Source organism: Sylvia atricapilla, chromosome 14 (genome assembly GCF_009819655.1).
Source record: "Sylvia atricapilla isolate bSylAtr1 chromosome 14, bSylAtr1.pri, whole genome shotgun sequence".
NCBI lineage: Eukaryota > Metazoa > Chordata > Aves > Passeriformes > Sylviidae > Sylvia > Sylvia atricapilla.
The window spans coordinates 8,196,743-8,218,017 of NC_089153.1; the positions used below are offsets into that span (position 1 = coordinate 8,196,743).

Sequence of the window (21,275 nt, forward strand, 5' to 3'; positions counted from 1 at the left end):
TGGGGGGTGTAAGTTTTAATATTTGTTTTGAGCTTTGAAACTCCTTGAGTTTGAGATCCCTGGACTTGAGGGGTTTTTTTTTTTTGGGGTTTTTTGTTGGTTTTTTTTTTTTTTTTTTTTTTTTTTTTTTTTTTTTTTGTTTATCTTTACCATGCACTCCAGTTAATGGGCTGTGAACAGAAAGCTTGCCCCTAATAATACCCCCCAGTCCCAGCTTGCCCCTGCAGAGGAATGAAATCCCAGTACCCCAAGACTGTCTGTGCTGCTGGTGACCCTCTGGTGCCCCAGAGGCAGTGCTGGTGTCCCTGGCTATGTGCCCCACTCATGTCTAGGCAGCAGAACTTGTGCCCTGTCTGTCTCCAGGCTGGGCTTTCCTCCCAGGACAGGACCAGCAGCAGAGGGTAACATGGAGCAGCTGCTCCAAAGTGACCCAGCAGACAGCAAAGCTTCTGGGGGCTGGGAGTGCAGAGGTGACTCAGTTGTCCCCCTCTCCAGCACACTGACTGTTCTGTGGTGCTCTCATCATGCTTCTGGCAGTGGAGGATTTGAAGGTCTAACCTTTGAAGAAGACAGTGTTGATCCTGACTGTTGTGAGCATGAGCACAGAGAATTTTGTATTTGATGAAAACTGGTAGAAGTAAGGCAGAGAATGCCACTGCCCCCTCACCTTCCTTTTGGAGCAGCCCTGGTGACCTCAGTCAGCTTTGCTGTCCTTTTGGGAGCAGCTCTGGGGTCACAGCCCAGCTCTTCTGTGCCCAGGAGCTGCAGGAACTGGGGGTGACTCTCCCCTCCGGGGAGCCCCTGCCCCAGGGCTGTGCCGCTGCTGACGTGCAGCTCTCACTTCCTGGGAGTTTCACTTTAAACACGAAACCATGGAACATTTGGCAGCTGCTGCTCCAGTGTGTTTGCCTGCCTGGTGTGCACAGCTTTGCTTCTGAGAGTGTCCATAAATTTTGAGACCACGATATCCAGAGAAGATGTTTATAAATCAGGGGTGGTGCTAGGGAAAATGAGATAATGTATATCTTTGCCTTTTAAAACAGAAATACTTTGCCCAGAAAAAGTAGTGCATTAGCTGGGGAGAAACCCGAATTGATCAGTCATTTCCCATGTGCTTTTGGGCTTTTTCAGGCTTACATTTTTACTGTGTTAAAAATACACTTCCCATAGTGTCATAATATAGGCTCTGTACTTAAAACGAAACTTGTTTATATTTTAGAGGAGTTTAACAGTAATCTGAGGGATTTTAATCTGGTATTTTATTGCAGAGCAAATTTTTAATCGTACATTACTGTCCTCTGTAGAGTCAAAAATGATGTGCTGTGTGTGTAAGGTATAGCCACAGGGTCACTTTGACTCTCATACTCTCTATTTAAAGCTAAAGATGTGAACTGGTTCCCTGCTCTACACACCCACACTTGAGTAGGTTTGGCCAGGAGATACACCAAGTTTTTAAAGCAAGGAGGAAGTTAAGGTATTTTTATATGTCAGATACTTATAATCTTGTCCTAGTCATAAATAAAGCAGAAGTTTGTTTGAAATTAAATTAGGAACAAGCAAGGAGATAACAGCAAGAAGAAATCATCCATTCCTTCTGCACTCAGAACAGGGCAACTCTTGAATTGTGGTAGGGAATGTTGCTATGTTGCTGTGTTTGGGATCAGGTCAGGAGGATGCAGGAGGAACCTATGAGGTTCAGCTCTCAGGGGCAAAGAATAAATTCATACTATTTAATGAACAACATGGTTTGCATAATGGCTGCTGAGAGAAATTTTCTTTCTGATAGAAATGATAGCTGGATCTAAATGTTGCACAGAATTCTTTTAAGTTGGAATTTCTACTTTTTTCCTTGTTGTTTGGGTGTGGGGTTTTTTTGTTTGGTTTGGTTTTGGGGGTTGTTGGGGTTTTTGTTTGTTTTTGTTTGTTTGTTTCTTTAGCCTCCTGGACTTCTTGGTTTTGTTTTCTAGAACAACTATTTGCAATCTCTACACGATGCCACGGATTGGGGAGCCTGTCTGGCTCACCATGATGTCGGGGACACCAGAGAAGAACCAGCTGTGCCATCGCTTCATGAAGGAGTTCACTTTCTTGATGGAAAATGCTTCTAAAAATCAGTATGGTGGATTTTAGTTTCTAAATTACATATGTGACTGTGCCTTTTTATTTCGAACCAGTTTTTAAATCAGTTGTTAAAATTCTGATAATCAAAGAAACAAAAGACCATCTATAAATACCTTCTTTTTGAAACAAGTAAGAAATTATTTCATCAAATTCCTGCTTCCTCACAGTCCTCTAAATCTTGGTAAGAGGCTGAACATCTGAAACATGTCCATAGGAAGTGTGTGATGTGTGTGCATGTCTGGAAGGGGGTGAAGATACCTTAAAAAATGCATTAACCTACCTTTCAGAATCAGTTATCATATGACAAGCAGGATTAGACATTCAGGAAGAGCTGTGTCTGTAATACTGTCAGACCACACATGGCTCTCAAACCTTAAATCATTTTAAAATGCCACTAAAAAACTGCTGTGCCTATTAGTGCTCACTCATCTCTCTGGCCTCAGGCCCCAGCTGTGAGCAAATGCTGAAAACTCATCCATAGTCAAAAGTCTTAAGGGTTTGGGCTCTCCTTGGAGTACAGGGGCCACATAGTGCCACTGCTTTCTTATAGTGAATGAAATAAATTGGTTTTGAGATGTTTTCCAACATAAAACTTGCAAAATAGGAAGGCTCATAATCATTGCCAAAGGGAGTGAGATGCCACGAAGTTAAAACGTTTCATTTTACTTTAAATAGGTGTTCTAAAAAAGAACACCTAGATAAAAGTTCTTTGCAAGGGTGGGAGGTTGGGTCCAGCCACCCTTTCTCTTCTCAAGGAACCAAGACTGAAGGGATGATCTCTGCTGATTTTGTCAGGCTCTTTCTTTAATCCTTGATCCATAGAGACTACAGCTGCTGTCAGTTTAACAGCTTGAATGTGTATCTAGAAAAAAACCCAATGTTGAACATTTTGCTTTCAGGTTTTTACCAGCTTTGCTGACTGCAGTGCTGACTAACCACCTGGCTTGGGTCCCCACTGTCATGCCCAATGGCCAGCCACCCATAAGGATCTTCCTGGAGAAGCATTCTTCCCAGAGTGTGGACATGCTGGCCAAAACTCATCCCTACAACCCTCTGTGGGCTCAGCTCGGTATGTGGCAAATATCTCTAAACCCTCAGCAGCTTTACAGAAATGGGAGTGCATGAGGTGGGGTTTATGATGCTTGTTACTCCCCTCCCAGGTTATTTATTTTTTAATACAAAATGAGACAAAAGTGTGTTTCAAGCTTAGTGGTGGTCACTGTATTTTTTATGCTCTTAAGTTTTTAAGGCGTTTTCCATTATAAAATGTTAGCCAAAAAGTAAAGCCCTCTTTAGTCATCTATGCTGGGTCCCTTAAGGTCACCTGCTCTGGTGCTGGTGGAGGATTCCAGGCCTCCTATGGTCCTACTCCTCCTATAAGGAAAATCTGCTTTTATTTTTTGGGATGCCACTATCACTAAACCTCATTCTGGAAAGAGAAAATCAAGAAAATTTGTCTTTTGATCAAAAGTGAATATCCTTTTAATACAACGGAGTGATGCAGAACAGGAAGTCGTAGCTTGGCAACCCCCAGGGAAGGTGTCAGAGCCCAGTCAGTGGTGTAACTGGTGATACTGTCTGATAAATGCCCAGTAGAGAAGAGCAGGTGAGGTCAGATTGTCCTGCTCTGCACACACATTCTCATGGAATTTGATTAGGGAAGAGAAGGAAGGTTTTGTGAGGTTGTCCTGTTATTGTACAAGTAGGAATGGCCAGGGTGTTATCAAGAAAACTTGATTTCAGTCCTCATGTGACTTGAGGGACCCACTGTGGTTAGGGTGGCCTTTGAGAGGGCTCCTTGTCCCCTCAGCCCCGCAGTCATGTGGTGCTCTAATACCTCCAGAACACACAGGCACTTCCCCAGGTGACTCAAGTACAGCCAGAACACCCATCCAACGCACAGCAGAACTCAAGGAGAGCAAGAGAAGGAGGTTGGCTTCAGCCATGCACCTGTCATGGTCACTTCTTGTCCTTGTTCCTGGCATAGGTTTGTTTCCTTTACAGCTTTCTGTTGTGGGTAAAAGTCCAGCCCAGTTTCCAGACTCTCCAGGGTTATTTGGCACAGGTGCCTCCTCTCTCCCATGGCTGTATAAGGATCCCAGGGGATGAGCCTCCAAAGCTGAGTGAGGTGGTGTGAATGCTCCCTGATGTGTAGATCAGATCACTGACCAGTGGCTCACCTTTCAGATGATACTAACAGCATCTTTGAGATTCTTACAGAAAACAAAATACAGCATAGCTGTTGTAACTCTACTGCTTTAGTATTTCTCTCTTGTAGACCTGGTCTTTGAAAACTGGCCCAACAGCTGGCTGTTAGAAAAATAAATTATTGCAAAGATGCCAAATAATTGTGTGTTTAATATCCTGTCCTAGGTGACCTGTATGGGGCCATCGGATCACCTGTGAGATTAGCGAAAACAGTCGTGGTTGGCAAAAGACATGACCTGGTCCAGAGGTTGCTTTATTTCCTCACTTATTTCATCAGATGCTCTGAACTTCAAGAGACACACCTTCTGGAAAACGGGGAAGATGAGGCCATCGTCATGCCTGGCACTGTTATCACTACCACGCTGGAGAAAGGAGAAGTGGAAGAGTCTGAGTATGTGCTTGTCACAATGCACAAGAACAGGGGCAACTTGCTTCCCACTGAGTCTGAAGAGACGAGAGCTCCCAACTGCAGCTGTAAATATTGCAAATGTCCCATTTCCCTCGCACAAAACATAGAAGGTGTTGCACAGCAAGAGAGAGAAGACCTGCAAAGCACTCCTAAGGTAGAGCTGGAATCTTCTTCAGATGAGAACAGAACCATCGTTCCTGAGGATGGCCAGGAAGACGCTGGGGATGTGACACAACCAAGGCCCTGCCTGGACACCAAACTAGAGACTGTGGTACGTACAGGGTCGGCTTCTCCTGAGAAGTGCATGGGGACAGAATCCTGTTTGGTGCCAGCAGCCAGCCCGTGGGGGAGTGAGGACGCCCTGGAGCCGGGCAGCCAGGCGGGAGGCGGCACGAGGAGCCCCGGGATTGCTGTGGAGAAGAAGCCTCCTGATAAGCTCTTCATGGACACGTTCCCCTGCGGCGCTGCCGAGGCTCAGACAAAGGTGACTTTCCTCATCGGAGACTCCATGTCACCTGATTCAGACATTGAACTCAGAAGTCAGGCAGTAGTGGAACAAATTGCCAGGCATCACAGCCCGCCAGCAGCGGAGGCAGGAGTGTCTGCTGATCAGAACTGTGAAGCTAAACAAACTGTTGAGGACCAAAATAGAGACTGTGGGACAGCTGAACCCTTTCCTCAAGTTGCTAGTGAGCATCAGAGCTGGAACCCAAACCCATACAGTGCTGAGAGCATGAGTCTGTTTGATGAATATTTCACTGATGACAGTTCAGTTGAAACCCGGACTACTGATGATATTCCAGGGCAAGCAGCTACGAACCTTCTTGCTCACAACAGTAGTTTAGAATTTTCTAAAAAGCTGTGTACAAAGACTTGCAAACCACCTAGTGAATTTTGTAAATTTATGGACTCTGTTCGACAAGAGACCTACAAAAACTGCTTTAATGAGCAGGACCAAAGAGAGAAAATCTCTATTCGCGTCCCCCATGGGGACAGAGAAAACGTAGAGAAAAAAGTTGCCCCGGGAATTGATTGGGACATTCCAAGAAATGAGAGTTCAGACAGTGCCCTGGGTGACAGCGAAAGTGAGGATACAGGCCATGATCTAAATAGACTGGGCAGTAACTACTATGGAGGAGAGCAAGAAGACTGGGCAGAGGAATATGAGATTCCCTTCCCTGGGTAAGTACTGTTCAGCACTAACAGAGCCTGAAAAAGATTGAGCCTCTTCTCATGTCACGTATTTGGAGGACTGTAGCCTAACTTGGCATCAGGGGGTGGAAAAGTGTCTCTTGAGCTTGCTGGTTGTGGAGGAATATTGAGAGATAAGTGGTCTGGAAAAAAATACTAATAATGTATTGTGATCTTGGCTTGTATTCTCTGCTTCCATGATAAGCTGACTGCAAAAGCTGACTGTAACCTTTTTTTAAAGTGCTTGACTTCAAGTTAGAAGAGATACGAAAAAAATAGAAATGCAACCTCTGTAAGCTGAATTTACTGTTTACTGTTGTACATCTCTTTGATATGGCTTTCTTGCAGGTCAAAGTTAGTTGAAGTCAACTCTGTCCAGCCCAGTATTGCCAATTTTGGAAGATCCTTACTAGGAGGCTACTGTTCATCTTATGTCCCTGACTTTGTTTTACAAGGAATAGGAAGTGATGAAAAGCTGAGGCACTGTTTGGTGTCAGATTTGTCTCATGCTGTGCAGGTAATTAAGCTATATTCAGTAAATGTATTTCTCACAGTAGGGAAAGATAAATGTTTGTGAAGGTACAAACCTGCTGGAAGTGGAAATATTTCCTGTCGCAGCTCCTGTCAGATCTCTCCAGTCCCAGGTCACCAATTTTTTCTCCTCTCTCAATTAATGTATCTGAAAAATGTGGATATTTCACTGCAAATCCAGAGCACAAAAGATCAGACTCCCACTGAAGCCAGCTGGGAGGCTTGTGCCCTGGGAAGATGGATCTCAGTGCTAAAGCTGCATCATTGTCTCCTGTAGGCTTGGCAGCTGATGGTTGTGTCCCCACAGGACAGAATTATGTTAAACAAGCTCATATGCTGAGGTTGTGCCTCTCTTCCTGGGCACAGAGTCCTGCTGCAGTGGTGCACAGGCTCCCATCCCTCCGTCCCTGCACGTCTGACCAATTCAGCTGGTGTGGCTGAATGTGTTCTCCATCACAAATGCTTAGTGTTTTGGAGACACTGAGCCTTCTTTAGGATGATAGTCCATATGCCAAATAGCACCGTCTTCATTGGAAAAGCAGAAACCAGTCTAAAGAGAATGGTCTGAAAGGAACTTGTGTTTCTGACAAGTTGGAGATCATCTCTTCTTCACAACAGTTTTTCCCTAGATGAACTAGGGCATGACTAGGAAGTGTGGTATTTCCTCCCCTTTTTACCAGGAAAGAAGTAGAGTAGGCTGTCACTGAAAGTGTGACATCTGCTCCCATCTAGTTTATTCCCCAAAGGGTAAGGAAAAACAAACTGGTGAGAAGCCACTTTCCTGAGACCTACCAAAAAAGTCTCCTGTTCCCTACTTCTCAGTTTAACAATGTGCATTAGACCTGTGGCCCTTCTCTGCTCTGCATTCCTGCCCCCTTACCTTGTGCCCAGCCCGACAAGGGATGAGTTTTTCCCCGAGTGGTTGTTCCAGGGCTTGTGTAAGCTATTTGGGAAGTGTAATTGAACTTCAGGTGAGGGAGGCAGCAATGTAAGGCACCTGCTGCTGTGGCACAGATGTGCCTTGAAGTACAGCCTGAGAGAGATTTCTGTGCTAATCTTCAGGTAAAACAGTAACTGCATCCCAGTGCCTGTGTGAAGCCCTTGCTGACTCTTTGGAAGCAGATGATTGCTAACAGTTCAACACAGAAAATTAATTAGGGAAGGACAGTGTGTTTCCAAATACTCCCCTTTTGGAACTTTTTTTCGTGGCTTTGGAGAGGTGGAACACCAGCAGGGGGAATGGCAAGGCACAGGCTTGGTTCCTAACTCCCTCTGCTGGCCTCTCATGAAGGAAAACCAGTGACAGCTGAGAATAATCTGACCTCATTAACACAGCCATGCTAAACAGCAAGTTGGTTGGATTTTTGCTGCTTTCAGTTTTAGGAGTTTAAAATAAACTTTAGCTGTGTCAGAACTTTTTATATCAAATACCAGAAGATGTAACTGTCAGCCAGTGACACAGTGTAAAGCCTGTGAGAAAAGATAAAATAGCCACTGTCCTTCTAAGACTGTGCCTTGCTCACAAAACCTGTCTGGTTTTTAATGGGTGGAATGCAATGTGGGCAGATGTATTTTAGGTGAAGCACTGTCTGGGGATGCTATTCTGCTATCCAGTGATGCTGTCCTGCTATCCAGGATGGCGAAGTTTCGTGAAAAGACTGCTGTTATTTGTCATTCTCAGGGTTCTGCTCTTCATTTTTTGTTCCTAGCACCCTGTTCTGGACGAGCCCATTGCAGAAGCTGTCTGCATTATTGCAGACACGGACAAATGGACGGTGCAAGTGGCCAGTAGCCAGAGGCGAATGATTGAGAATAAACTAGGAAAAGAAGTGTTAGTCTCCAGTCTCGTCTCCAACCTGCTTCATTCCACTCTGCAGCTTTACAAGCATAATTTATCTCCAAACTTTGTAAGTCTTCATGGAAATCATGAAGGTGATGGTTTTGAAGCCCCCTTTAACTTCGCAGGTTAAAGATGTATAAGGCTCTGTCTAGTGTTTGTATTCATAGCCAGTGCCATTTCTGGTGTAGCTGTTTGTGATGCCTATTGACATGCCACTCTTATCAAAACAGCTGCCTCATTAATTTTAATTTAACATGTAATCAAAGGCTTCTGCTCAAAAATGAAAGCCCTGCCAGTGAATATCTCACCTAGACATGGCCACAGAACAGTGAACAGGGGTATGGGATCTGTGCTTTCTGGTTTGGTTGTCCTCTCCCTGACACAACTCCCTTTGCTTTTTAGTGTGTGATGCACCTGGAAGATCGGCTGCAGGAGCTCTACTTCAAGAGCAAGATGCTGTCTGAGTATCTCAAGGGCCAGATGAGAGTCCATGTCAAGGAGCTGGGCATGGTGCTGGGGTATGGTCACAAACTTCTCCCAGCAGTGTTACCCTGGGTGTCCTGGTGCCACACTCTCCACCTGGGCTTGTTCCTAAGCACAGCGAAATGGATTCCTGAATGGGACTAGAACTCCTAAGTTACCCATGGCTTCAGGCTTCTCCTTAGCCATTGCTCAATCACAAGGATCCCCCAGCCTTTCTGTCTTCCCTGTGGGCAGGAAGATGGGCTCAGCTCTCCGGAGATTATCAAACTCCCTTCTTAGCTGAACAGCATGGGGCACCTGATTCCTTCAGGCTGACTTTCCCTACATGGCAGGAAACACTCTCTGTGTCATGTAAGGCACATAATACATCTCTGTGGGTGGGGGGCATGGACAGAGAAGCTATTTAAGGGGTGTTTATAGGAAGGGCCTGAGTATGTTTTGCTGCAGGAGTACAGGGTGAGCAGGAAGGCACACAGAGCACGTATGGTGCTGGACATGGCAGCTTTAGCTGGTCCTCTGCTCCTGTGCTGTGTCCCCCAATTATTATTCCCTTTACTCCGAGGTTAGGCAGGAATTTTGCTTCCCCCATCTGCGTCCTCTCCAGTTTGTTGGCCCTGTTAAAAACGCAGCAGACAGGTGGGAGCTCAGGCAGTGCTGATGGTGTGGGAGCAGGCACGTCTGGAGGGGTGGGAGGAACAGTCTGGCAGCTGCAGTGTGTAGCCCATGGCCACAGTGCTGGGGCTGGAGCAGCAGTGTGGGTTCTGACACGTGTTCAGCCCAGTGACGTTTCAGGTTGGATTAAACATGACTCTTCTGCTTCCCTTCAGGATTGAATCCAGCGACCTCCCCTTGCTGGCAGCTGTAGCGAGCACTCACTCTCCGTACGTTGCCCAGATCCTGCTTTAAAAATGCCAGAGGCCACAGACTGACTTTTTGCCTCTCTGGAAGCAAAGTGGAAGACAACTTGTTCTGGCTCCTTTCTCTTTGCAGCAAGTGAAACAAACTGCTTGTTGAGCTGCGGCACCTCCATATATGACTGCACAGTGTGCAAACAGTTGGAGACTTCTCCTCTCCCACTTGGCCATTTATAAAAAAGGATAACGAAAGGAAAAAGGAAAACTTAGTAAGCCCAAGATTTCTGCCACAGAAAAGTGGAGATTTTAGCAAAGCTGAAGAGATGCATTTTTAGCAGTTTCTGCCATGATGGCTGACTGTGACTTCTACTGGGGAATGGAGGAAGAACTGCTCTGAGAGATACGTGGTGCCATCACCCCTTTTAAAGTGAACTAGAGAGCAGCTGCCTTCAGCCAGGCTTCAGCTGATGAGGATCACCTTAGGATCTGTAATTCTCAAGCTGCAGTGATTTGTAAACAACTTCTACTTTTTCACGTCATAGTCCAATTCTGAATACTTCCCAGAGGAAGAACGGGGCAGGGGCCTGTTTTTTTTTTTGTTTGTTTGGTTTTTTTTGGGGTTTTTTTTTGTAAGAAGCTTATTAATAACAGTCAGCTACAGAATTTATTTATGATCTTTCTCCTGGGAAGAGGAAATAGTGAGGGACAGAGGGTGACAGGAGGAATGGAGGAAGAGGCCAACAGACAAACTAGCGATGGAGACTCTTGGCTGGATGCTGTAACCAGTATTAAGTGTTTATAATGTTTAAATATTGCTTTATACTAAATGATGCTTTTCTTCCTCAATGTAATCAAAATGTTAAAAACAAAAATAATCTAAAGAGAACGTTGGCTGAAATTTCCCCATGGCTTCCCCAGAATGACATGGCAATTACCTCTAACTTTTTTATGATCTATAAAATCTTGGACCATCATATTCTTTTTACAGCAGTCAGTCAGCTATTGAAATAATGAACTAGAAATAATTGTACCAAAGCACTGGGGAAAAAAACAAGTAGACTATTACCCTTAATTGCTCAGGTAACTAATTGATACATTTTTTAAAACCGTTCTACAAAAAAAATGAACATTGATTACACCATAGTGAAGTAATATCCAGATTATTTTTTTGACAAATATACCCTTGCTGCAGATGACTCGAATCCCTTTTCTACTCACTTGTGTAATTACCAGCAGGAAATGTTTATTTTATTCTCAGCATTTCTCTTTTACTCAGCCATCACTGGTTTGTCACTGTATATACAATAGCTGTACGAGTAGCTGATGGACCCAACCTGGTGTAAGTAATGTAAATAGAGAGTGGGAGGTGGATTATGTTTTTGAAGGCTCTACTACCTCAGTTTAACTGGACACTTCATTCTAGGCTTTGCTTTGCGTATTTGTCCTAGCAGCCAATTAATGTTGCTGATTTTTTGCTTCTGTTTTCATCTATTAGGTTTAGTATATTGAAATTCATGGATTACCCACACAAGTAGGAGATACATATTCACTTGGTCGCTAAACTCTATAAAATTTCTATAAATATGTCATTCTGTAATCATCTTTTCAATAGTACAGCACGCCTGCTGTTGTTGTTTGCAGAGTTACTTTAAGTACAAATCTATTTTAACCATTTGATAAACTTGAAAACAATAGGAGAGATCCCTGCCCCGCCTCTGTCAGTGACAGAACTCTCCTCCCTTCCTTCTCTGGGGCCAGGATTCACTAGGAGTAGTTTTTCAGTACTACTTAAAGTTTGTCACGTAAAACTCTGTTCCACGGAGATCCAGGCAATCCCACTCCTCCCTTCCATGTAGAACTGAGTCTACATCAGGAAGTGACCCCAACATTAATACAGGCAGTGTCATTGGAAACTCTTTTGTATATAAAATCTAATGCTGACTGCTGCAGGGGAAAACCTCATGTTTAATATGTGATCCAAGGATTTGTTTCTCCCATTTTTCAAATGTCCTTTCCTTGCCACACAATTATATTACATCTGGCTTTTGGAATGAGCACAAAACAGGGGCCCAGTTGTGTAAACACGTTTCTAATGAAATATAGGATTGCACTCAGAACATGGATGTTTAACTCTTTGCTAGGATATGTGGTATGGGCAGTAGTTAGGATACCATGTCGTGCACAGACTGGCAGCAGTGACCTGCGGTGTCTGTGCTGCTGGGGCTGGCAGAGGAGGGTTCCTGCCTGTGCCCTGGGAGGTCCCATGGGTGAGTTCACCCACAGCCCGTGCCCAGAGAGCTGGGCAGCTGCACCCTCACCCTGGCATCCCCCAGGCCTGTGCTCATAATGATCCTCACAGGAGAATACCGCTCCTCGTTATTGCACAGATTGTTGGGGTCACTTGGAAATGGGTTTGACTCTCCAGAAAGGCCCTTGCACAGCTTTCAGTGAGTGTGAACATGAGAGGAGAAGGAGGTGGCTGTTGCTGGCACCTTCTCTGCTGCCCTCTGCCCAGCACCACCCGGTGATGGCGATAATGGTGTGTTCACTCAGCCCCAGACAGGGCAGCCACGTCCTCGTCATCCTCCCACAGGCCAGTCCCCACCTCTCAGCAGTATTGTGGGCAGAACACAACCAAAACCCTTGTGTGATGGGAAGTTTTCCTGTGAGTTAACTGTTTGGGTACATGAACAATGTGGTACGTTTGTCTGTTTGTTAAATAATGCGAAAAGGGACTTTTACAGGATATAGCATTGACTTTTTAAATATACCATGATTCTTTTATGTGAATAGAAGACTAATGTTTGATTTCTTTTTTCCACTGTTCCCAATCTCCATTATTAACATGTCTTAATTTTCTGGCTGAAACCTAAGTGTACTAGACACACAAATTAGCAAATTTGATTTTGTTGCAATTGGCAAACACTGGGCTGCTAAGAACAAAAAACTGTTTAAAAGAACAGATTTTACACCTTGCATATGTTTTCTCTCTTAGTTCTTAGAGATGTTTTATGACAATTTTTTGCTTTCTCTAAATTATTTAGATGGTGGTACTTGTAAAATGCTGGGTAAAATGTACATACTTGTTATCTCTTCTGTTTTTGTATATATTTCCCAAGATGTGCTCTTGTATTATAACAACCATTCCCAATTTTAGGGGAAATTTGTGCAATAAATACAGTATGTCAGTTTAGTTCTGGTACCTTTTGTGTCCTTTTTTTGACATGTGCTATGAGTCTGTGGTTGAGTGAACCATCAAACATTTGACACCTGTCTCCTCTCAGCTGCCCATTTTGGGGCATTGATTCTGGCACTTGGCAGTGCTGCAGCCATTAAATTTGGGGTGTTGTAAGGAATTAATTGTATCAGATAGGAATTTGTGATTGAACTTGCTGTCCCTTCAGCTGTGAATATTGTTGGCTCCCCAAAAGCAATAGTGAGATGGGAGGGAGGTCCTGATCCTCTCTACCAATGCTTGACTTTGTGTGAGGTGAACAAACATAAGCAGAAAGCCATTGTCCTCCACTGGTTCATACATTCATTCCTAAAGTGATCTGCAAAGAATTCTATCACACAGGTGTTTGCCATTGTGTTTGTCACTGTATTTGTGCCCATCTGCCTGAGTACAATCCCTTTTCTGTATCTCTGGGCCACTGCACAGGAATGAAGGTTATTGAGGAGTCTTTGTAAGGTTTTATTAAATCTAAGTTCAAATTGTGATAGCAGTGCTGCCAAGAAAAGTGAAGTAGTACCCATACAACAGGAAAAACAATTAGGAAGATGTAGCAGAGTGTACAAATGAGGCTTTAGAGCATTTGGGTTAGATAAGGTCCTGTGTTCTCCAAGAATGGAAAAAGGACAAGCAGAAGACGGAAACCCGTCTTTGCCCAAAGCAGCTGCACCTTCTATTTTTGATAAATGCTATGTGGTTTCCTGCCCTGGTGGATACCTGCCCCAGGTGCCCTTGCCACATGCAGGGTGCAGGATGAGTGGAGGGACAAACTGAGGTTAGTGTCCCCAAGCCCTGTCTTGCAGTGACCAGCTGCTGGGCAGGGAACACTGCGGGTCCCACATTCAGCACAGCCAGACAGCACAGGAGCCTTCTAGGATTTCCACTGGCACCTGCCAAGTCCTGTCCTGTAAAAGGATGCCCGTGATGGGAGTGTTTGGAAGCATGGAATTCGTCCTCTCAGAGGAATGAAAGTCACAACAACTGACTCTTGGGTGCTTAAACTGGTCCTGTAACACCGCTATGAAGTTTCCCTGTGTGCAGGGATGAATTGCTCTGACTCTGCCTTCTCTGCTGGCATCCCAAGTAACACTCGGTCAATGGCTATGGGCTCTGTGTGGGTGAGTCAACAAAAGCAATTAACACAGGATCCCTTGCCTTTTCCTACTGGTAACAGGGCTATTGCTGGCCTGGTGTACTTGTTCCATAAAGGATTCACGAGGCAGAGGCTGCAGTCCCACAGCAGCACTGAAGGTGTTGAGCAGGCAACTCCAGCAGAATCTGCAGCAGGAGATGCTCAGCTTTAGCTGGGAGCTCTGGAACACCAGAGATGTGCACTGTGCTCTATCAGACCTCCTTCAGGGCTTCTTGGGCTGAGTGCACCTGACAGAGGGCAGAGAATTTTGTGTTACCATAGTAGATGGTCATGAGGTGTCCTCCTGATGGGGATGGCAAGAGTAGCTGGAGTCATGTGTCTGTGTGGGTGTTTGGCAGCGATGATGTGAGCAGTAAATACAGCAGTATAATCACTGCAGCATCCAGAAAATGCTGATGTTAATGCCCAGAATTGATTTCCCTTCTAACTTTCCAGCTAGACTGGGAGCTAGCACTTGGTAGCCAATATTTTTAATGTATTGTTACTCCTTTTCTGTAATTCCCTTAGTTTTCCTGAAACAAAAGCGAAAGCTAATTCACTTAGCTGAGGCAAAGACAGGAAGGGAGCCACAGGCACTCGAGTACCATGGCGTCTCTCATCTCCCACATTATTCCCAGGGGTCTGTAGAAGAGGATATGATTATTTTTTGTGTGGCTTAGAGCAGAGTAACCACAGGACAATCTCTGGATCCAGGGGTGGGAAGCAGTTCAGTGTTGGTTGCACAAAAGCACAGAGCTCCTAACAGCTTTCTGTTGAGCTGCTGTTGCTTTCTTAAACATTTATTGTTAAAAAAAATAGTGGTCTTGTAGTTAGAGGTAAAAGTAAGCAGAGAGCCTAAAGATACACATATCTTCTGAGTCTCTGTGCTGCAAGGAACATCTCTGTTTATGTGCTGCAGCATGCACATTCTGTTCCAGCCATGCCCTCATTTATTTTGTAGTACAGGAGCAGTTACAGGCTTTGCACACCACCCCTGCAGCCTTCTTATCCTCCCTGTGTACAATAAGATCACCTTTGCTGTTGCTACAGGCAGATCTAAATACAACAGTGCTTTGGGTTTTGGAAAGTGTTGCTAGTGCTGGCTGGAGATGCTTCTTTACTGGAAGCAGCATTTTTCTGTTTTGACTGCCAAAGAAACACAAGCTCAAATCCTATGGGATCTGTCCAGCCTTTGGAGCAGAACCTGATTCTCCAGCAGCAGTGGCTTTGCTTTGAGAGTCCTCTGGCAGAGGAGCTGGAAGGTAACTCATCTGTGCCCAGTGTGTCTGGTAGCTCCCCCAAAAGGGTGGGTAATTTCCCCGTTGCTGTGGTCGGTGGGAAGGAACAGACACTGCAGGACAGGCTCAGCACCGAGGAACAGCAGTGACAGCTCCTGCCTTGACAGGCACAGAAAGTGCCAACATGGAGCATCCCTTGGGGCTGGGGCTGCCCACAGGAACCTGGTGGAACAGCTGGCATGAGGGGTCGTGTTGGAGAGGTGCTGCGACCCTCCTTCCACCAAGGGGACCTCTGCTGGGCAGCATTTTCTGCCTCAGCAATACCTGCTGGCCTGCAAGGCTGGACAGTTGTGTGGCCTCTGGAAATCCTCCATGTGAGCCATTATCTACATGTCACCCACCGAGGTCTCGCTCAGGATCGCTGCTCTCTGGCAGCTTGTCTCCTCCTAGAAGCATAGTAGCAGGAAGCAGCATGTTACTCCCATGTATTTGTTTATTTTCATTACCAAAAATATTTGTACAGCGGCAGAATCGATTTCCAAATCTCTGTGTGTTCCAGCTGTTTGTTCCCAGCTGGAGCTTAAGACATCTGCTCCGAGGATGGGGATCAGTGCCTGAGCTCCTGCCTTCGGCTGTGCTCCCGAGAACCAGCTGCGGCAGGGCCCAGAGAGCTCCTCATGCCCCGCACTGCTAGTTACGGTACAAGACGTGCAGGAGGAAAGGCAGCAAGTAGCTGGTCCTGTGGTTTGGGGTGTCCGTGCTAAGGAAAGGTTACCTAAATCACATCGGTTTGTGCTGAGGCGTCCGGCAGCACCTCCTACGTCCTGCATGACCTCAGAGGACACGGCGGTGACACCTGCCCATCCCCGCCAGCGCACGTCAGCAGCCAAACGCCAGCGCTGGGCGCTGCCTGTGCCCGGTGCCTGTTGCTCAAAGGCTCGGCGGGTTGAGCAATGCCGGCGGTGGCCGCAGCCGTGCGGGCAGGGCGCTCTGTGCGCCCGAGCGGGGCCGCGATGCGCTGCGGGCGGAACAACCGGCCCAGGTGGTTTGCGGGGCGAGCCCGGCCGCGGGGCTGCTTCCTGCTGCGGCTGACTCGGGCGCACACTCTCGCTTTGTTTGAAGGCCAGGTTTCCCCGGAGCTCCATCTCGGAGCCCTGCAGTACAGCCAGGCGGCTGTCTGGGTGCTCAGACACCTGCGAGGGCGAGGGACCGTGACCCGGGGCAGGGCTGCGCTGCCGGGCGGCGCAGACGAGCCAGCCCGGCCCGGCCAGCAGTCCTTATTGCAACATCCCAGAGGAAGTATTTGGGCCGTAGGCTCGTCCCGGATTTCCAAAGCAGCACAGGAGATATCAGCACATGCCTTTTTCTTGTGACACAGCTGCTCTGCCTATGCCCCAGCTCTGGCCAGGCCCCCGGCTGTGACAGGAGCGCCCAGTCCGAGTGCTGGCGGGGACTTCTGGCATGATTCACCTCTCCCTCCACCTTCGTGCCTTCCGTTTGCTGTTGTTTTCCTTAAGGACCGGCAACCCAGCACCTTTGGTAACAGTTCTTCTGTAGGCAAAGCTTCTCAGAAGTGAAATTATCGACCAAGAAAAATCGTAAGGAAGAACAAGACAGGGATGGCAGGATGGAAATGTCCTGCTCTGGCTCTCCTCTTTCGCCTTACAAAATCAGAACTTTGTGTGAACGGGAGGGAGCCACTCCCTCTGAGGCAGGTCCCAGGGGAGCCCTGCGGTGCCAGAGGTCAGGGCCATCCCTGGGCCGCTGCCTTTTAGCCCATAACGACTTTGTTATTTGCTGGTATTTTTTGGTTTGAAGACTTCATCTATCCTGTGCTTTCTAAAATGCTTTGAGAGAGGAACTCTCTGCAGCCACCGAGCCTTTGCCTGCTCCCGTTGTTCAGTTTCTAGCATCAACCAGAGCATCTGTTTAATCTGGAACTTGCTTTTCCTTCTTCGTTAACTCCTTAGGATGAGCTTTGATTCCACTGGTTGGACAGACCCTCCTTTTTTTTATGGAAAAACACTAAGGAGGAATGGGGGGTCATGCAGATCACGTGCAGCTCTGCACGTGCAATTGCAATTGGAGCAATTGCAACCAATGCTGCTGTCATCATTATTTCCTGCATGAGCAGGATGGGCTGAAGTTGTTAGCTCTGGGACACACGAATGTCTCACTGGTGGCAGTGCTGGGGCCAGGTGGGAGAGCTGAAGGTGGAGTTTGTCCTAGGTTCTTAATGGAAAACAAACGTTTTCCTTATGTGGCATTGAAAATGAAGGCAGTGTTTCTTATGGAAGTGCACGTAGCTTGGCTGAGGAAGAAGGGTAAGAACATTTCCTTGAGAAATCAGCTTCTTACTTCCCAAAGGTTCATGAATTAATTTTCTTGGCTAATCAAATGAATTTCTAGAATATTTTCACTAATGTCACCAAAAGAAAGCCTGGAGCCAGTAGAGAATGCAGTGGTGAGGGCACCTGGAGGCAAAGCCCAGGTCTGTGCAGGGGTGACCCCAGCAAGTCCCTTGGCCAGCTCCCAGTGCTGACACAGGGCCACTGGTGGGACATCTCCCAAGCAAACACCCGAATTTGGGACCTATGGGGTGGCAGTGGCAAGAAGTCACCATTCTAAAAAGGTGTCTATAAACAGTGACTTTAGGGCAGAGGGTACCAGTGGGTTTATGCGCTTGATTTTCCTGCCAGGGATGCTTTTCACTTTAGAGAAATTCAATGTGTTGGAAAGACTATGTTCAGCATTTCTTCTATAGTTATTTCTGTAATTACTTCAAAATTACAGCCATGAGCAATTACAGTTTTCAATAGCTTATTGAGTGCACCGAATCCTAAGAAATTAACTACCACATATTCAAGGAGTAGATTTATTAATAGCAGCTGTAACTAGAAATCTTGTCTAATTTTGATCACTACCAAAAGACATGAAAAAATAAGGGATCCTGTTTTCATGCATTAACAATAAGACTGATAAAATTTGTGGGAGATATTCTGGCTGAACAAAAAAATTACAGCTGTGTTCCTTGTGCTGCAATAATTAATGACCATGCACTTTATTGTCCAAAGCTGTTTTTCTTGTACAGTTTAACTAAAGGTCTTGATCTCTGTCATTTCACATGACATTGTTCTGAGGCTGGCTAGAATGTAAAAGCCATCAGCCTGAAGGAGAATTTATTTTTCAAAGTACAGCTTAACCCTCCAAACTATTTCTTAAATTATAGGTTAGTGGAAATCAGGCCCTTCTCATGGAAACAGAGTTCTTTAAGAACTGTAGACTTGAACTGATTTAGTATTAAAATCAAGGGTTCTGTCTTGGGCTGGTAAGAGCCCCCATTGCTCCTGGCAACTGCAGCTCTTCACAGCTGTGAATTCAGACACATTTTTCAGAGGAAAATAATCCTTAACCTAAACACAACTTTTCAGATATTTTGAGGCTGACCTTTGCTTCCTTGTCTGTTTTTTCCCGGGTTGGCCGGCTGGGAAGCTGCTGACCCTGCTGGAGTGCAAGCTCCTACAGCAGCTCATCCTTCCAGTGAAGGAATCATGGGCTCTGTGAGAGCCCATGAAGGGTTTGTCCAGTGCAAGTCATTAGTCTCAGAAATATGGGGTGAATTCCCACTTTTTCAGGATGGGAACAGCAGAGGCAGGTTTGGAGGAAATGTCTTCCATCAGAAGTGTCTGTCCTCTGCCTTCATCACTTACAATCAAAGCATGAAAGCTCATTAGGGCTGATCTGGATATTTCCTGTTCAGGGTGTCAACTAAAGAGGCAGCTGAGCAGCATTGCTGGAGCATGTGGTGGTCTCATTATCTCAGCAAGGGAAACACTCTGCAACAGAACCCTCACCCCCTCCTTGCCCATAGTGTTTAAACTAAATGGTTTTAAATGAAAAGAGGCTCAATTTAAAACCAAGAAGTTTTCTGCAGTGAGGGTGGTGATGCCCTGGCACAGAATACCCAGAAAAGCTGTCTCTGCCCCATCCCTGGAAGTGCTCAAGGGGAGGTTGGATGGGGTTTGGAGCAACCTGGTCCAGTGAAAGGTGTCTGTGCCCATGGCGGGGGTTGGAAGAAGATGACCTCTAAAGGTTCCTTCTAACCCAAACCATTCTGTGATCCCGTTATTGTATAAGTTATTGACAGCTTAATCTGCCAGAGCACCATCACTGCACTCCAGGTTTGGGGAGTCCCTGACACTTGTCTCCACTCACAATCTTGCCAGACCCCAGTACATGGCTTTACTGGTGATTCCCACCCTGGGCCCAAAGTGCTGCAGAGCTTTGCCCTCTCAGTTTCTTACTGCAATACTCTTCTTGCCAATTTTGATTGCATGTGTATGCACATCCTTCTTTAGACCACAACTGGAAAAAGTTCTGGGGTGGTTCCTGCTCAGGGCCTCCTCAACTGCAAACCCACAAACTGTTTCCATTTCTCTTGGTACCTTCTTCAAAAGCCTGGTGCTTTCGTAATACTCTCCTAGCTGAGACCCAATGATAGTTCACAAAGTAGCAACTACTACGGCAACAGTTCATGTAAAAGAAAACACTTCTACTGCAAAGGCAATTTTGCCTTGGATGAAGATGGCAATGAAATCCAACTGTTCCAATGCAATGGACTGCCATGGAAAATGTCTGCCACTGGCAGAAGCTCTGGGATAAAAAGTAAGTCACTAAAGCAGTTTGAAAAAAGGTAGTGAGATATCTGCTGGTACCATCCATGGCCTTTGGCATGCTGGTATGGCACTGAGAGTACCCCTGACACATGGAGGGCAGGTAAGGGCACTTAAGGTAAGCTGCTGGAGGGCAGCTCCACTCTGCTTTCTAGAAAAGTCAAATGTTGCCGGTTCCACTTGTGCAGTCACTTCATATGCAGCTATTGAAAATTTTATTTCCTTGACAAGATTGTTTTTGGTGTCAGGGTTTTTCTGAAAGTCAGTGTGCTTCCTATGGGCCAAGGAGGTCACTGCAGGAATTTCATCGTGTTTCCTTTTTTAATGGAAATTGCAAATACATTTCCAGACGCAGCTCTGGAAATACCCCAATGGCAGCCTTCATCACCTCTTCAGTGTTTTGGACTAGGGGATGCTTGTGTCTCGGCTTTCACCTACAGGGAGTGAAATGCCTGAAACTCTTACAAAATTGCATCTGCCTTAATGTCATCACTGCTATCATACCTAATAAATATTTTCCTAAAAAACCCTCAGTCCTCTCTCTCTGAGAAAGAAGATTACTTCCATGGGGGTAAGCAATCATAGGTAAGTGGTATTTGTGCACTTGGGTGACATCTGTTTTATTGGGCGGAGTACTCAGCTGTGCACTCAATAACTTGCATCACCATCTGATTCATACAATCATCTGACCTTCATCTGCTAACTGCTGCTCTGCTTTTATTTCCTTTTCTCCCTACAAATTACAGTAAAGGAAATTTTTCCTGTGCTCCATACACAGTGCTTCCTTTCATTCAAGGTTTGGTTGTGCTGTTAGCATTTAAAAAAAACCAACCATTACAACCATTACTGGAAAAGCACAGGATGAAATATCACGTCCCTCTCCCCTCACATTTACCCCCCCTGCAGACTGCACGCACTCCAGGAGTTGCTGTACTTTGGACACAACCTGCCCTCCTGGGTGAAATCCCAGCTGGGAGATGCTGCAGCCCCTCAGGGTGGGATGATGGGGTGGGTTTGCAGTGAGGGTTCCTCCCTGTTTGGTGTATGGAAAAGTGAGCAGGTCTTCCAGGAGGAGTCTAACTCTGCTGGCTCTGTCTGGTGCTGTACCTTCAGCTCCTGCTCTGCCCAGGTGAGGACATTCCTCTGGGTACACAATTGTGTTTAGCCCTCGAAGCTGAGGAAGGACACCCGTCTCCCTGGATGTCTCAACTTTCTGAAACATGAAGGTAAAAAAGAGTCTGGTGGTCTCTGAGCAGGATCATCTCAGCTGTCTGATGCAGGAGAGCTTCTGGGTGTTTGGAAGAGGCCACCACTGGCTTTGGGATACTGTTAGGAATCAATATCCTTTGACACAGAATTACTG

General features: G+C 46.0%; 1 protein-coding gene across 3 annotated transcripts in view; it reads left to right on the forward strand.

Annotated features, from left to right (window-relative positions):
- The window catches only part of FNIP1 (folliculin interacting protein 1), a 65,212-nt gene extending 52,382 nt beyond the window's left edge, over positions 1-12,830 (forward strand). For all 3 annotated transcript variants that reach the window (XM_066329011.1, XM_066329014.1, XM_066329012.1), the window contains 7 exons: positions 1,968-2,114; positions 3,021-3,190; positions 4,495-5,920; positions 6,278-6,446; positions 8,170-8,367; positions 8,703-8,818; positions 9,611-12,830. In XM_066329011.1, coding sequence (XP_066185108.1) covers positions 1,968-2,114; positions 3,021-3,190; positions 4,495-5,920; positions 6,278-6,446; positions 8,170-8,367; positions 8,703-8,818; positions 9,611-9,689 — 2,305 coding nt within the window. In that variant the 3' untranslated portion in view covers positions 9,690-12,830. The remainder of the gene's footprint in view (positions 1-1,967; positions 2,115-3,020; positions 3,191-4,494; positions 5,921-6,277; positions 6,447-8,169; positions 8,368-8,702; positions 8,819-9,610) is intronic.
- Positions 12,831-21,275: the final 8,445 nt, after the last annotated feature.